This window comes from Oryctolagus cuniculus, chromosome 6 (assembly GCF_051225735.1).
Source record: "Oryctolagus cuniculus isolate XC-2025 breed Fujian yellow rabbit chromosome 6, ASM5122573v1, whole genome shotgun sequence".
In the NCBI taxonomy this organism is placed as follows: Eukaryota; Metazoa; Chordata; class Mammalia; order Lagomorpha; family Leporidae; genus Oryctolagus; species Oryctolagus cuniculus.
Window position 1 is genome coordinate 131,945,616 of NC_142872.1, and position 16,359 is coordinate 131,961,974.

Consider the following 16,359-nt stretch of genomic DNA (forward strand, 5'->3'; position numbering starts at 1 on the left):
TCTTAAAAGAGAGGGGAAAATCTTTTCAAAGCATCATTATTCTTTGGCTCCTTTCTGAATAGCTCAAACCAACAGATATCTCACCAGCTTTGCTCTCCTTTTTTGTCTAGAAGGAAAAAAGACACTCCATGGATGCAATGGATATCTATTATTTCTATCTGGCCAGAATCCCATATCCCTTCTTCTGCTAACTGGATACTTCCCCTCCTTTTGAAAATCTTTCTTCCTCTAGAAGGATGCACAAGGCTTTTCCTGTGAGCTAGGACTGCCAATCTGAGTCCGTCAAACACTGATCTGCTCACTGGAGCAAGAAGCTTGATTTCTTTGTCAAAAGAAATCAAGACTGCAAACTTTGTCATCTGTGTAAGGATGGAACTGCACTATGGACAAAATCTGACTGTGAATGAAGTGAATGAAGCTACACAGAAAGCAAGAGAGATAGAGAGAGGGAGAGAGGGAGAGAGGGAGAGAGGGAGAGAGAGAGAGAGAGAGAGAGAGAGAGAATATCATGTTTTTCCTGATGCTGCTAAGTCTGAGATGAGCCTATGCCTATTTTTTTCATTCTGCGGACAATTCATGTATTTTCCTTGTTTGCCCAAGATAGTTAGAGATGAGTTTCATCAACCCATTACAATACGCCTTGACCTACACATTTATTAGGAAACCAAAATCTCTCTGAGATCAAAATCTGCTCTACTACACAATTATGTATAATATGCATGCTCTAGTATGAAGATGTTCAAAGCATCACATTACCTTAATATGATTACTGAAAAGGAAGAAGGGAAACAGGTAGGATGCACACATCATCCTCTTTCATTACTGACAGAAAGGAATAGGGGAGTTGTGTTGATACCCTAGGAAATTCTATTTTTATCTTCACAATTTATCAAATGTGGAAATGTTGAAACTGATCTTTGCATAACAAAGTGGCTCATACATAACATCTGCAGCCCCCGTTCAAAAATATCAAATATCAATTGTGTATCTGTTGATGGACAGGGCATTAAATTGTAAACCGGGATAGAAGGGGGTAATACAGGAGGAAGAGTATCTTGAATCAGATAGATACATACCATTCCACTTTGGGGGGGAAAGCACACCTACGTTACTCTAGTAAGACTAGCAAAACTTCACTATTCATAACAAATTGCAAAAAGAAAGTAGCTTCATCAGTTTGAACAATGAAATATTTTAAAAATGCATTCTTAGTCAATGGATTGCACTGAGAGGATTTTCAATCATTTCTTTCTGAATGAATGAAGCTGAAATCCAGACACTCTCAACACATAAAAATCTAAGCTTTGAATACTCAAAGTAATGGGGAAATAGCAGAGAACAACATCCGTCACCAGCTTTTCTTGACCATTGCTGCTCCACTGAGAACACTTGCTAAACTTCTTGAGCCCTTCCCTCAGTCAGGTAAAGCTACTACTCAGAGGGTTAGCTTACGCATAAACTATGGAAGTTTCTATTCTGGATACCCTGAGTTAGAAACAATATTTATTCCAGACGAGAGGTGAGCAATTCTGAACTTCAAACTCCCCATTTCTCAGAAAAGAATGATAATGATTCTCTAATTGGGTTATTGTAAGACGTCAAAGAAATAAGGCTGTAATTTGCCGGCGCCGTGGCTCAATAGGCTAATCCTCCACCTTGCGGCGCCGGCACACCGGGTTCTAGTCCCGGTCGGGGCACCGGATTCTGTCCCGGTTGCCCCTCTTCCAGGCCAGCTCTCTGCTATGGCCAGGGAGTGCAGTGGAGGATGGCCCAGGTGCTTGGGCCCTGCACCCCATGGGAGACCAGGAAAAGCACCTGGCTCCTGGCTCCTGCCAGGATCAGCGCGGTGCGCCGGCTGCAGCGGCGGCCATTGGAGGGTGAACCAGCGGCAAAGGAAGACCTTTCTCTCTGTCTCTCTCTCTCTCTCACTGTCCACTCTGCCTGTCAAAAAAAAAAAAAAAAAAAAAATAAGGCTGTAATTTGACTCAGCAAACCTCGGTACCTCTCACTTTACAGGAGAGAATGACAATTGTAAGTGATGCGGAATTAAGGCAGAATGCGGTGAAAATTAATGGTAGGAAACAGCTGACTTACAAGTCTGGCAGTCTGAGAGGCCCTTAGGCTGAAGATGTTTGTGGGATGCTCAGAACAGAGTAGGGAGTGGGAGGTGGGAGCACATCCAGCCCCTAAGGCAACAGGACCTAGTCCCTGGTACTTCAAGGTTAGGGAACAGCCAAGTTCCACTTCCGGTCTGGGAATCTGCGGACCTTTCTCTGGGGCAGGATAGGGGTACAATTTAAAGCTGGGTTGGAGAGGGAAGGCGTGTAGGCAGGAGGTGCGAAAAGTTATAGTTCAGGTAACAGGAACAGAATCTTCAAGGTCAAGACGGGTGTCAGGGATATGAAGAGCCTGCGGAATGCGGAGTTCCGAACGCCCTGAGAATGATTTATTTGCGAAGCTCGGTGCAGACGCCCGCCTCAGCGCGATCCACGCTGGCCCTTGGCGCCCTCTCCAGGCTGCCAGACGTCGCCCTGCCTCCCTTTTCCTTCCAACAAAACCAAGTATCTAAAAAACTTTATTTTTCCTCAAGTCTGGAGCGAAAAGCTTTTTTTTTTTTTCCTTTTCATGTTATAACCCAACTTTCCTCAGCTTCCTTTGGCGAAAACCCCAAATCAAGGCTCCCCGGCAGGCAGCAGCCCGAAATCCGATCAGCCCCGGGCATAGCTCTGGGGAAATAAACGGGCAAGTGCTTGCAAACGAGGGCGCCATTTCCCCGGGGCGAGATTCTGGAGCAGCCGCAGGGAGCGAGGGACGCGCGAGCCAGCGCCGCCGGAGCCCGAGGCCTGGAGGCAGGGACGCCAGCTGACCGGGGCCGCGCGTCAAGCCCAGCGGCTTCCGCAGGAGCTATTTTTAGCGGCACGGCGCGTCCACCCGTTCTCCACCCCCCCTCCCCCCCGGCCACCGGCGTGGTAGCCTCCAGCTCGGGGCTCCTGCGTCTCCCCCGCCGCCGCTCGCGCTTGGTAGCTTCCACGCGGGCAGGTCCGGAAACTGAGCATGTCTGGAAGCGCTCGGCGGCCCCGGCGGCGGCGGCGGTGGCGGCGGCGGCGGCGGCGGGGGCAGAGCCCGGCTGCGTCAGGCTGAGCCCAGTCAGCGCGCGGCCGCCGGAGCGCAGTGCCAGCGCCGCGCCGCCCGGCCCCGCCGAGAGGGGCGCACTCGCCGCCGCGGGCCCAGCCGCCGCTCACCGCAGCCCCCTCCTGGCGACCCGCAAGTAAGTTTGTGAGGCTGCTGGGCGGTGGGGCCAGGGCTCGGAGCCGGGGGCGCGGCGGGCGTGTGTCCTCCGTGCCCAGCCGGAAAGCGGGTGGCCACTGGGGTGCTCGCGCAGGGGCGACGGGCGGCGCAGGAGGGGACAACTGGCTCGGGCGGGGGCCACAGGGTCGACGTGGGGAGAGGAGAGGCTCCCGCGGAGCCAGGGAGAGGGGACCCAGCAGATGCGGGATGGGGAGGCTGGGGTTCGGGGCGCGCCAGCCTGGCCGGGCACAGCCGCAGAGGGGAGGGAAGTGGGCTGTCCTGGGGGTCGGAGGGAAGCGGTGAGAGCGCTGGACGGCGTGGGGGACCGAGCGGAGGGAAGACGCATGGAAAGTGGGGCGCGGGGAAAGCGGATTTGAAGAGCGCATAGGACGCCGGTGGGAGGGACAGCGGGCTCTGGCCGGGCGCGCGGACTCGGGTGATTTTAGGGGTTCCGCACCAGGGCAGGGAGCGAGAATGATGGAGAGAGGTAGCCCTTCTGAATCAGTTTCTAGAAGGGAGCGCGCGAGGCCACATGTTGGGAAGCCGCTGAAAGTGGCCTGGGAGGGCCGGCTGGAAATCGCTGTGGGATTTGGGTGCAGGGGCGGAAGGTGAGCGCGGAGCGCGGCTACTGGTGGCACCAAAGGCTGCCCGCCCCTGCCCCTGAGTGGTGATTGAGTAGCGGCTCTCCGGGGCTCCCTGCCAGTCCAGGCTCCTCCGCCGCCCACCTGTCCTGGACACACCTCGGCTCGCCGGGGACCGGCTCCGAGGAGGCTGGGAGACCGGGCAGCCGGGAAGGTCGCCGTGTACTGGGGTGCCGCCGGGGGTCCTGGGGTGTGACAGTGTGAGGTCTGAACGCATGCACCGCCGGGATCGGGGTGGCGGAGGGTCCGTTCTGGGCCACGGAGATGCGCGGGGTCTCCTCGGAGGCGCTGGCTGAGCCGGGACGCGCGGGAAGTCCGCCGCGCGCAACTCGCTGAGGGGCGAAGAAGTGCGCGTGGCCGGCCGGGTCGCGGCGCTCTGCGGTCTGGCTGCGTGACAGGCCCACGGGCGCCGCGGGAGGGGATTAAGGCAAACGTGCTCTCCTACATGTCTCTGCCTCCTTTCCCCAGAGTCACATTCTTTGGCTCGTCCAATGATGCCTCTCGCCAACCTCTCTCCCCAGGTCTCCTCTCACCCCAAACCTGACGCCGCTTTCCCCATTACGTCCTCCGAGGACGCGGTGTTTCGCCGCTGCTCGCGCCAGCGACGCCCTCTGCGGGAGGGAATCCTCGGAGTCCCGCCGCTTAGAGGGGCTCGGGAATCCACCGGCCTTCCCCGCGGTGTCTCCGGGGGTCCGCGGCTCGCGCTGCTGCCCCTGCAGGTGACGCGGGGACTTTGCGGGTGACTCAGGAAGCGAGGTGGCTCCAGACCGCCGGCGAGGCCGACAGATGGGGCAGTGACCAGCACTTGCTGATTCTCGGGAGGGGGCCTTCGCATGTAAATAACTGAGAAAGGGAAAGACCGAGTTGGTAAAATAAATAAGTGCAAGCATTTTTATTTTTAATGCAAAAACGCTTACGTTGACCAGGCAGGATCTCAGCCACAGGCGAAGGGAAACCAGAGGCTTCTGCAAGAGGGGAGGGGTTGTCACGGTGGTGGGGGCTCCTCAGGCTCCATTCAAGCTGTGTTCTCTCATCGGTGCCACATTTTAAGAAAGGCTTTCCCAGGTGTGGGCGATGAGGATGAAGGCCATGTTGGAAAAACGCGAGCCATCTGTGGAAGGCTCCCAACACAGAGAGGGAGAACCGTGCCGACTGTCTCCTGCATGGGAGGAGCTGCAAGGCCATCGGCAAAGGCCGAAGACATCAACTTGCAGGGGACGACCCAGATAAAGTGAAACATCTGTAACCACGTGTGGGGAACGGTGTCAAAGCTTGTCTTGCACGGTGATAGCGCCGGTGTCTGGGGACACAGCAGAGACAGCAAGTGTCTAGTGGCCAGGACACAGCCTTTTATTCCATGTACCAGTGGCTGGCCCAGGTTCCCTGCACACCGTTGAAACACACCCTTTGGCTTAAGTTCATTGTTGTAGAACATCTGTAAGATCTGAGTAAGGATTTTGCTCTCATCTGCTTCCATGCCTGGATTTTATAAATTTGTTATATCCCGTGTAGACGTGAAATAAAGATCATTTTAGCCGTGTGTTCCCTTCTTGCCAGGTGGCTGTTCAAATAAAACATAATCAGATGTGTTCGCTTGGGTTGTTTTATTTGAGGGTCAGGGAGGAGGAGGGGGTGGGCAGATTGCTTAGTGTGTTAAATAAAGGCAGAAATTAGGCACGTGGAGATGTTGTGAGTATATGGAGGTGAAGGCTTCATTTCGATTCTGCTAAATTTGATGTGAAAAGAGAGCATCCATCATTCCCTACCTTCTGTATTTGAAATGCAAAGGTTTGTGCCCTTGCACTGGTTTCTGATTCTTGAGTAGAAGCTTAACTTGACAATAATGTGCCTGGAGAACTGTTCCCTAAACCCAGGTAAGCCTCAGAAACAGGGAATCTTTGCTACCCTAAGGTAAAGGCATTACAAGAAAAGTTGATTTAATGACCTGATGAGGGAGGTTGAGAGATAGAGATGTCAGTCAAAGTGGAAGAAGAGAAATCGCTTTCTCTCACCTAGGGAATGGATCTCATTGACAGAACAGCAGTTGTCAAGTGGGGGGGACGTTTTGCTCCTCAGGGGATACAGGCAAAGCCTGGAGACGTTCTTGATTGTCACAGCATTGGAAAGGGGGTGAGACTGGCTTCCTGTGGGTGGGGCTAGGGGTGCTTTTGCAATGATGTCCTACTTGCAATTTTCTATCCCCGGATGTCAGTAGGGCTGATGTTGAGAACCTGGCTTTCAACAAGTCTTGCTTAGAATCGAAGGTAACCCCTTTTAAAATACTTTTAAATATCCAATTGAATTTCCATACTGGAAATTAAGAGGAGTTATTAAGAGACTTTCTTTGCAAAATGGTCCCAATTTCAGTAGCACGTTTTTTAAAGGAAATTTTAAGATTTCCTTTTTACAATACTTATTTTCATTCTTTTACAAACTACTAAAATATATTGGGAATTTGTTAACATTTGGTTCTATGCATTGTATGTATGTGAATTCAATGAACAGTTTTGATGAAAACATGAATCTGTTCTGCAGTATTGTTTGCTGAATGTTTTTGGCAATTGAATTTTTAAATAGAAAGTGTTAATTTTTAAAATTAACTAAAATTACAACCAGGAAGTTCTTCATTCGGTGAGGAATGGAACAGAATCAGAGAAAAATGTTGATGAGCATTTATTAGAAGCCTCATGAAACATTACAAAATAAAACCTTAGTGTTTGTAGACATTTATGCAGAAAGATAAGAATTCCACTTAGGTTTTCATGTATTGGTTTCCATATTAAATCTACAGTTGCACATGTATTGAGAAACAACAAACCTTTCTAGCTTGTAGCATAATACATTGCCTAGAAAGGCAGAACAATAGCCTACTCTAATAACTGTAATAAGATCTGGGAACTGCTCTAATATTGCCTGCATACAGGAACTCAGCATTTACTAGGTAAAAGCCTGGTCTTGTTACACTGAAGCTTAGAGAAAGTAAGGGGTTTTGGTCAGTGTTCCTGCCCATTCTCCCTATCCCTCCCTCTCACCCCTATTTTCTGTTTGTCACTTTGTTTCGGAGTTCATTCCAAAAGGATGATCATGAGAGCCGCTTGCTTCCTTTCTTGGTCTCATAACCATTCCTTCCACTTTGGCCCTTCCTGTCCCTAAGGGCCTCTGCAGCAGAAGAGACTCATATTCCTGCTAAGTCTCTGGGGCCCCCAGCAACCTCTCCCTTACTCCTCTGTGTACAGACACAAACAGTTCTTTCCTGCCTCCAGGTAGAATGGAGATTGGTGAGTCTCAAGGAAGAAGGCAGTGGGTTTTAAACAAAATCCACTTCCATTTTTTCCCTCTTAGATGTTTACTGAATTGCTTCCTTCCTTTGTAGGCTCAGTTGCATAGCTTTGCCTTAGAGAAGGCTTCCTGTTTCCCCAGGGAAATGTGCAGGAAGGGAAGGAAAAAGGACTTGAGTGTGAGCAGCACTGCTTTTGATGGAGAGCAGCTATCACCGGTCTCTTGGAAAGCTCAGGGAGTATGATTTGTACCAGTGATAATCAGATTTGTAAATTCAATAAGCGTTTTGTAAATTCAGCAGGAAGAGGTTCTGTTCCAGGCACTGGGACTCTTGGATTTGCAGTGCCCAGCTGCCTTGTGCATTGCAACCAGTTTGCAAAACCAAATTAATTTGGAGTAATATACAAGTATTTTTATATATGTTTATAAAATTCTGTATGTAAAATGAAATGTAAAATGGGTATTTATTTTCCTTGAATTTTCAACAGCTTCAGAGATATGTCCTGATTCTTGAAAAGACTATAAAGACAATTGATGAAATGCAGAAGGCAGAACAACTCATTAAATGGAATTCATTGCATGGGTTTCTGTATAGACTAACAAGGAGGGAGAAATTTGAGGGGAAAAGGATGAAAGTCTGTCTTTTCCTTTCTTTGGGAATGGTTGTTGATTTTGTTTGATGTGTGAGCTGGGAGAGATGATTTGCATCCCTGCAGATAACTTATTGAATGGCTGTGTGCCCTTTATGCCTCTGATAGCCCTAATGGTAGCAGACAGTGGCTACAGCTGCACTGTAGAGTGGGTAGAGAAGAGTGGGATTTCAAGTCTGTCCTGTGCAAATGTGTGCAGGAGAGTCTGTGAACACATCCTTTCAGAGACTGAGCAGTTCATTTCAAGTGTTAATGAGCCTACCACAATCGCTACAGGACTGAATATGTTTATGTTTTAGGTACCACCAGAGTATACCTATCTAAGAGTATATTTAAAGGAAACAATAAAGCAGCTCCTTTTACCTCAGTATTCAGATTTACTACTCTGATGTGTTGGTTATTATTCCAGCTGAAAGGAAGATAGTGTGTGTGTTGGGGGGGGGGATTTTATCACTGTGTTGCATTTGCTAAATTCCATGAGGACTGCAGCAGCACATACACAGAGCAAGATTTTTGAAATTTATGCTTAGCAAAGACAAAGTTTCAGTTTTAATTTCATTCTAGCTTGGCATTGCTAAGAATGAGCAATAGCAATGAATGAAAAAGGCAACTTTGCCTGTGGAAGCTCTTATTTTGTTTATACATGTATATTCATCTTAAGAAACAAACAGCCTGGAATATTTCCTGAAGCTTTCAGCCTGCATTATAAATAGTATATCTCTTCTATCTCTGGGATATTCATTATGTGATGTCATTTGGAATCTGAATCCTGGATTAAGATGGCTGATAAAGTCCCTTCTAATTTTGTGATTTTTCTGTTGTATCTGTTCTCCTAAAGAAGGTAAAAAATGCATTCCATTTGTCATTGGAAGTAGAGTGCAGGGGCTGGCAGTAGTATATGTACACAGGAACTTGCATGTTACCTGATCTTGGCCTGGGACCACGTGAACCAAAACAGAGATCCCAGCCTTCTGGATTATGATTCCTGATTTGAACAATTTTTTTATTTCAACAACAGTGTTGTGACCAAGCTTAACAATCACTTAATGGGTTTGGAAAAGACTCACTGAGGAGAGCTAGAATACTACTACCATTAGTAAAGAAAAGGTACCGGGGTTTGGGGAGGACCAAGAGCTTTGCAGTCAGTTCTGCCACTCCTACTAGCAGGAGTGACCTGTGACAAGTTCTCTAACGTCAGGGGGCTTCAATGTCCTCACGTGTAAAGTGGTGGTATTTCTCTGTAGTGTTGGTTCTAGGAGTCCATGGAGTTTTCAGTAGCACTTGCTGTTGCTGCTGTGTGTGTCCTTCTGGGACTGGGATTTTAATGGTTAATTGCCAGAACAAGGGGACCAGAGAGGGTTCAGAGTTCAAAGGATAGTTTTTGTGTGCAAAATAAGTTGGAAAAGATTCATAGGTTGATCACAGGTTTGGAAAACAGTTTGGAAGTGAGGGAGGATGATGTTCTCTTTTGAGAAACAATGGTTTGGGATTCAGGATTATGGGGTGATTTGCTTGAGCTCAGTAGTCACTGCATCATTTTGATGGGGTCTGCATTTTTCAAAATATGCATCCTACTTTCTTATGTGTACACATTTGCTCTTTTTAAACAGAATTTATTTATTTGAAAGGCAGCACATGGGGTTGGGGTAGAGAGAGAAAGTGTGTGTGTGTGTGTGTGTGTGTGTGTGTATTATCCATTAGTTCAATCCCCAAATATCCACAACAGCCAAGGCTGGGCCAAGTCAAAGCTAAGAGCCTGGAAATCCATTCATCTAAGTCTCCCATATGAGTGGCAGGTGCACAAGCACTTGATCCATAATCCAATGAGCCTAGGCACATTAGCAGGAAGCTGGATGGGAAGCCAGCAATAGAAAGTTAAACCAGCTCTCCATATGGGATGTCTGTGTTGCAAGAGGTGGCTTAATCTGCCATACCACAATGCAAGCCCTGGGAACACGTTTTCTTGATTAGGTCTATACTTTTTCTATTTATTTAAAAAATAGAATTTGAATATTCAGCCCAACTATTTCTTCTGTTGTTACATGATAGGTCTACAGGCATTATATTATTATATTATATGTTATATATATATAATATATAAGCATACACATATATGCTTATATATGTGTATATATGCTTATATATAAGCACAACTATGGCTTTATATATAATATATACTATATAATATATAGTATAATATATATGCATATTACATTATAGGTCTCTAATTGCATTTGCATAGGAGTTCAATTCAAATGTTCATCTTCATGATCAAAATGAGGACCATTTTACTGTTGCTTGGTCAGGATGAGCATAACTAGGGCTTTAGGTACAAGTAAAAGATATCTTAAAAATAAATGCATGGATAGTGTCATCTTACTAGAATATATGATTTTCAGGAAATTGAAGATTTGCTTTTGTTGATAGTTCTGTTATTAATAGTCTAAAATCAGTTCAGTGTTATTGTGAGTTACTGATTCAATAAAAATGTAAAAATCCATTTATTGTATGTTACAGATACTTTGTTAGCGACAAAGCATATTAATGTATGTTGTCCTATTTGTAATCTATAATGGAACAATTAACAATTATAAATTAGAACAGATGGCAACTTTGAAAGAATATTCCCTTTAGCGTCAGACAAATTTGAATTGAAGTCTCCATTCTCCAGTTATTAACTGTGAAAACTTGGGCAAATTGCTTGATTTTCTACTGTGTGCCACCTCTTGAGAATCAAATTTGCCAATTATAGGATGTTTCCTGTGATAATTGAGTGAGCTAAGGCCTTAAAGTTCTTTTTTTCTAAATAACCTTTTTTTTAAGATTTATTTATTTATTTTGAAAGGTAGAGTTACAGAGAGAGAGAGAAAGAGAGAGATATCTTCCATTTCCTGGTTCACTCCCCAAATGGCTGTAGTGGTTGGGGCTGGGCTGATCCGAAGCCAGGAGCCTAGGAACTTCTTCTGGGACTCCCATGTGGGTGCAGGAGCACAAACAGTTGGACCATCTGTTGCTGCTTTCCCAGGCGCATCAGCAGGGAGCTGGATTGGAGTGGAGCAGGGAGGACTTGAACCCGAGCCCACACAGGATGCTGGCACTGCAGGCGGTGGCTTTATCCACTACACCACAGTGCTGACCTCCCTTAAATTCTTAACAGATGCCTGGCGCACCCTTCTTAGTCCTTGTTCTCTACAGTTATCACTATACGTCAGTTAAACCCTTGAAAGAGATCGTGTATGCTTGAATAAGTTAGATTCTGTTACTGTCAGGAATCAGAAAACCTGATCTCAAGTGGCTTGGAGGAAAATAAGAGACTTCATGACTGTCACTGGAGGGAGTCTTATCTGATTTCAGGTAGGACCTGATCCAGAGATTAAACCATTATTACTACTTCCTTGTTTTCCCACTGCAGTTGCTGGGCTCTGCTTTCTAAGTGTTGGCTCCATTCTTGACAGGCTGTCTCCTCCAGGTTCTCAGATGCTTGCCTTTATTTATGATAAAGCCTGTCATGTCAGAGTGAATCACCAAAGCAACTTAAATGCCAGTGCTGGTAGTCAGCTAATAGGGACCCGCTTGTACCTCAGAGGAGTGAAGAGGTTGCTTGCACAGGGGTTTCATTTTACAGCTAAATACACATCCATTCTAATGGTAAGCCTTCTAAATATCTCAAGATAGCTCCTTCAGTTTTTGATTCCTTGGTAGGAAGCTTTGTCTATTTTTGGCATCAAGTTTACTTTTATTTAACTCTATAATTGACCCCAGTCTGATCTGTGAAACCTCACAATTATCTTGGAATTTCCTGAACTTACCAAAATGCTCTTACTTGGACTTCTGGTGGGTTGAAGGAATGCAGATCACAGTGAAGTCTGCCAGATCCACATGTGTTTTGGCACAAACATATTTACTGAGAAGCAGCAGTCTTGGGGTGGAGGGAACTTTGTGTTTCTTATTTGACCAACATCTCCCCCCATGCATGAAGTCCCTGTACCAGGCCCTTGGCTGAACGCTGAGGATACAGTAAGGAGCAAAGCAGCTGTTGCAGAGCCAGGGGGACCCTGTGTGTGTGTAGGGTGATGGCTGCTGGGTATAATGTTGGGAAGGGGCAGCACGGGCTGATGCAGCAGAGGACCTGAGTGGTAAAGGAGGGGCTCCTAGGCGGGGTCGGGTGGAGGTGGGGAGTAGGTTAGTCCACAGGAAGAAATGAAGATGGCCACAGTGGCTGGGACAAGGGTGAGGGTGAAACCAGGAGTCTTCCTGGTGAGGTTAAGGGTTTTGGTCTTTAAAGCAGGAAGTGACTTGATCAACTGCCCTTCATTAGGATGGAGGTAACCATATTTCCTTAGAGAAAAGATAGCATTAAGCAAAAGTACCTTAGAAAAAGTCCTTTACTTAAAGGGAATGGGCATGATACATGTAACACTGCACATAAACATTTTGACAAATATGCCTTTCCTTCAGTTAGCAAGGTTTTGGTTTCAGTGCTAAGATTGAATTACTTATTTCTTTGAGGATCTGAATAGAGGGAATTCTAAACCATTTGCCTTTGTCATTTGGGATTGGGGACTTCTTTGTAAAGTTTCCATTGCAAAAAGCTACTATCATTAACTTCAGTCTTTACAAAATAAAGGCCATTAAAAATTCAGATATTTGCTTGCTACTTTAGTTGCCATCATTTGTGTCTTCATTTGGACTTTGTTATAAAAGGCTGGGAGTACTAGTGCTGTAATTGAACTAAACTCACTTGCAAAAAAACCTTTTTTGCAGATGGTAATCAGATAATTTTGATTTTATAGAAAAATTTGGAATTCCCATTTGACTAGCAAATATAAGCCACAGGCATACTGGACACTGATGTATTGATGGCCCACTGAATTATAAATCCTTATGGTTTTTTGATCATTTGAGTAAGAATGTCAGATGTACATTTCATTTCATGTATGTAGTTTTTGAAATAGCAAAGTTTTAATCTGTAGAGTAATTGAGCAGCCCTAACTCCCTTTTAGTGTTAGCTACTAGTGAATATTAATTAGTTAACAGCTTATTATATTATTGTCATGCAGAGTCAAACTTTATTTACAGATACTCTAGGGGCATTGGTCATTAACAAGTATACTTCCCCCTTTAATGCTGCAACCAAGGGTCTGTGTGTTCCCACATGTGCAATTTCTGAAGCATTTCACACAAAGCCAAGACTGTGTGCAGAAACAGCCAGCCTCTGCCTGTTCTCAAGGGGCTCAGAATTAGTACTTAGCTACTTATTATCTAGGAGGCAGAAGATATAAGAGGATACTTGTTGATTCTGCGTTGTAAAGGGCTCTAAAAAGGCCTGTGGACACAGAGATTAGATGACAGGACAGTTACACAGAATTATTTTTCTGTGTGTTTGGCATCTTCAAACATGACGTCAACACACTCTTCGAAGTTGAGCCATAATATGAAAGGCTTTCATCTCCAGCAGATTCTTTTTGTGAGAACACACGTAATTATGTGTCTCAGTGTATGCAACATTCCTCTGTGGACTGCTCTGCTCCCCACTCCTATCACTTTTTTTCTGTCCTGTGATTAATGTAGGACTGACCTGTCTCCTTTGCCCCTGTTCTCTTAGTGGTAGGCTTGTGATCTAGCCAGCCAAAGAACTCTCACCTCTCACTGCAGCGATTTGTTCAGGTGTAGATAGGCGATCTGCGTTGGAAAGATGATGAGAGTGCTCCCTGCAACTTTGAGAGCACACTGAAAAGATGGTGTTTCTTATGGGACTTACAAAGGTGTTAGGATTCCTGTCTGGAGCCGCTGGTGGCCATCTTCTTATTAAATGGAGGAAGCCTGAGCTAAAGTGAAGCTAGTCCAAGGAAAACCAAAGCAAGTGCAAAAGCACACTCCAGCCTGTTGATCTACGTCACCTGAAACCAGTGTGATTTCTGAATGTTTCATTGTGTGAACCTAGTGTTTCCCACTTCCATACAAGCTAATTCAATTTAGTTTTATTTTCTTTTAATGAAAGGAATTGAAACATAAATGCTTCCTACAAACTGTGCTTACCCTGAGGCAGCAGGAAGAGAAAAGTCTGAAGATGGTGTCTGGGATACGTGTGAAAGATGGGAGATTTTCTGTTTCCCTAAGCCAGAAAGTTTAGAAGCGATGCCAGAGGATGTGGTATCTTTCTCTTTCCATTGCCATTTCCTCTAAATAGCATTGGGTGTTTTATAAACTATATTCTGAGGTAAGGGAATCCTAGTTTTTCATGTATACTGGAAAGAGAGACTGTGTGTTGCTATGTATTCAGCTGGCCAAATCCTAGTTACAGCCTTGCCATTTAAGTCCACGCATGCAATTCTTTGTCAGGTATTTGCTTTTAGCATGCAGAATTCTAGAGTCTGTTGTTCACCAAATGGGTATTACAACCCCAATAATGGTGTCAAACATGAATAACAAGATTGGAAGGACAAGTGGTAAAAATAATAAAAGACAAATTATCTTGTGGATCCTCTTTTTCTAGTAATTCAGCAAGAAAAGTCATTTATGTTCTTGTTTGGATGTTAAGTAGCTAGAAAATATGAGCCAGTCATTTTGGATGCAGAATTCTACCACAGCTTCATTCCCTTTGGTCTCCTAGGTATCAGTTTCTTACAGACATTTCCTTCTACAGCAGAAAATACACAGAATACTAAAAAAAATTGAGTATTTTAAGTGCAGTGTGCACCAAAGTAGAAGGCAGAAAATAAAAAGAACTATACAGTAGTCTCTCCTAATCTGTGGGGATACCTCCAAGTCCCCAGTGATGCCTGCAGCCACGGATAGCGCCAGACCTTGTGTGTGCTGTGTTATTTCATACATATCTCTGCCTATGATAAAGTTTAGCAATTGGACATCATGAAATATTAATAACAGTAACTGGTAATGAAATAGAATATAAGAATATATTATAATAAAACTGTGAACATGGTTTCTGTTTATTTCTGGAAGTTTCTGTTTAATATTTTCAGACCATGGTTGACCTCAGGTAACCGAAAACACAGACAATGAAACTATGAGTGATAGGAATGCTAATGTAATCATGTTTCTGGTACAGTTTTATCCCAGTAGTCTGTTCTTTATGTCTTTTGAAGAAATAAATGAAATATTCATAAATAACAGTTGTTCATGGCTTAAAGGAAGTAAGGGTATTAATGATACTATTAAGACTCACTTTATTTTAGATAGATGCCTATCGCATGGATAATAATTTCTTCTGAGAAGGGTTATCAGATAAGCCCTTTTAGCAAAAAAAAAAAAAAAAGGCACTGGTTACTAAGCTTTAAGATGAGGTGCTCTGCCTTTTGTAATTCAGTCACCAGAAAACATTGCCTAGGAAGGTGTTGTCTGAGTGGTCTGCAGGTACATTTTTGAGAAGTCTTGGTTAGCTCACTTCCATTTAGAGGAGAAAATGCAATAAACACCAGTTTCTCAGAATGTATCACAGAATGTCCTAAGATGTGTATTGTCACTTGTGCTGATATAATAGGAAAGACAGGTTTCTCCTTCCTAGGAATTGTAGTGGGGAAAGTGTCCCTTTACAAAATTCTGTACAAAAGAAAGTAACATGAGCATAAAAGAACTCTGTTGTGCTGTATTTAAGGAACTGATGGCTTAAAAAACTATGGCCTTGGTGGCAAAACAAAATAGTTCTCACTTTGTATCCATAGGAGATTGGTAAACAGAATTAATATGCACATTTACTTTGGCAATTTGCCTCCAAGTTTTTTTTTTTAATCAATGTCTGTTTCTAGCAGACACAGTTAACAGAACAGAGCTCTTCTGAGCAGGACCCATCAGGTAAGGCTTCCTATCCAATATGAGAGGTGGGTGGGGTCCACACTTCTATGTGATGGTGGAGTTTCCTGTGCCTCAGTTTTCTACCAAAGTTCTTCTACCAAAAGGAGTGAGGTATGAAGTACATCTTGTTGCCTTGGCCACCTCAATGCAGAATTCAGAGGTTACTAGTTAGCATCTATAGCTGCAGCCTAGTACTGGTGGGCCATGCAAGCAGATGGGGTTCCTGGGCAATTAGCAGTTAGTCATGCCAAGTGATATGTATTAGAGGACGTGAGAGCCTCCTTCAGGCCATGTGAAATTAAGAAAAGAGAGAGAGAGTCCTGCAGAAGTCCAAGTAGTAACACTAAGTACATGGACACTGTTCTTCATGGATTGCTCACAGAATGCCTGAGTATTCACTGTTATTTGCAGTACAGACTCTGATATAAGGAAGAGACTGTTATGATGCAGAACAACATGAAGTATGGGGTAAAAATATCCAGTGACAAAGGAAGAATGAAGATCCAGACATTCCCTATAGGCTGTCATGAGTGAGAGTCTATTCAGAATTGAGATAGGACCCTGCTTAATCAAATATACATTTTGCATTATATACTTCAGGTACCTGCATAATAAACTGCCTGTCAGTTTCATTCTGTTTCAAGAATTTCCAGTTCATTTACTCATTGAGTATACACACACACACACAC

The 16,359-nt window shown here is 44.8% G+C and overlaps 2 protein-coding genes across 2 annotated transcripts in view; both read left to right on the top strand.

Moving 5' to 3' along the window:
* The window catches only part of OXR1 (oxidation resistance 1), a 796,801-nt gene that overhangs the window by 289,545 nt on the left and 490,897 nt on the right, over window positions 1–16,359 (top strand). The gene's annotated exons all lie outside the window — the stretch shown is intronic.
* Window positions 2,442–5,518, top strand: LOC149126301 (uncharacterized). The gene is made up of 3 exons (XM_089336192.1): window positions 2,442–2,561; window positions 2,748–3,268; window positions 4,451–5,518. Exons 1-3 carry the CDS (start codon window positions 2,442–2,444, stop codon window positions 4,650–4,652), a joined length of 843 nt encoding a protein of 280 aa, XP_089192318.1. The 3' UTR covers window positions 4,653–5,518.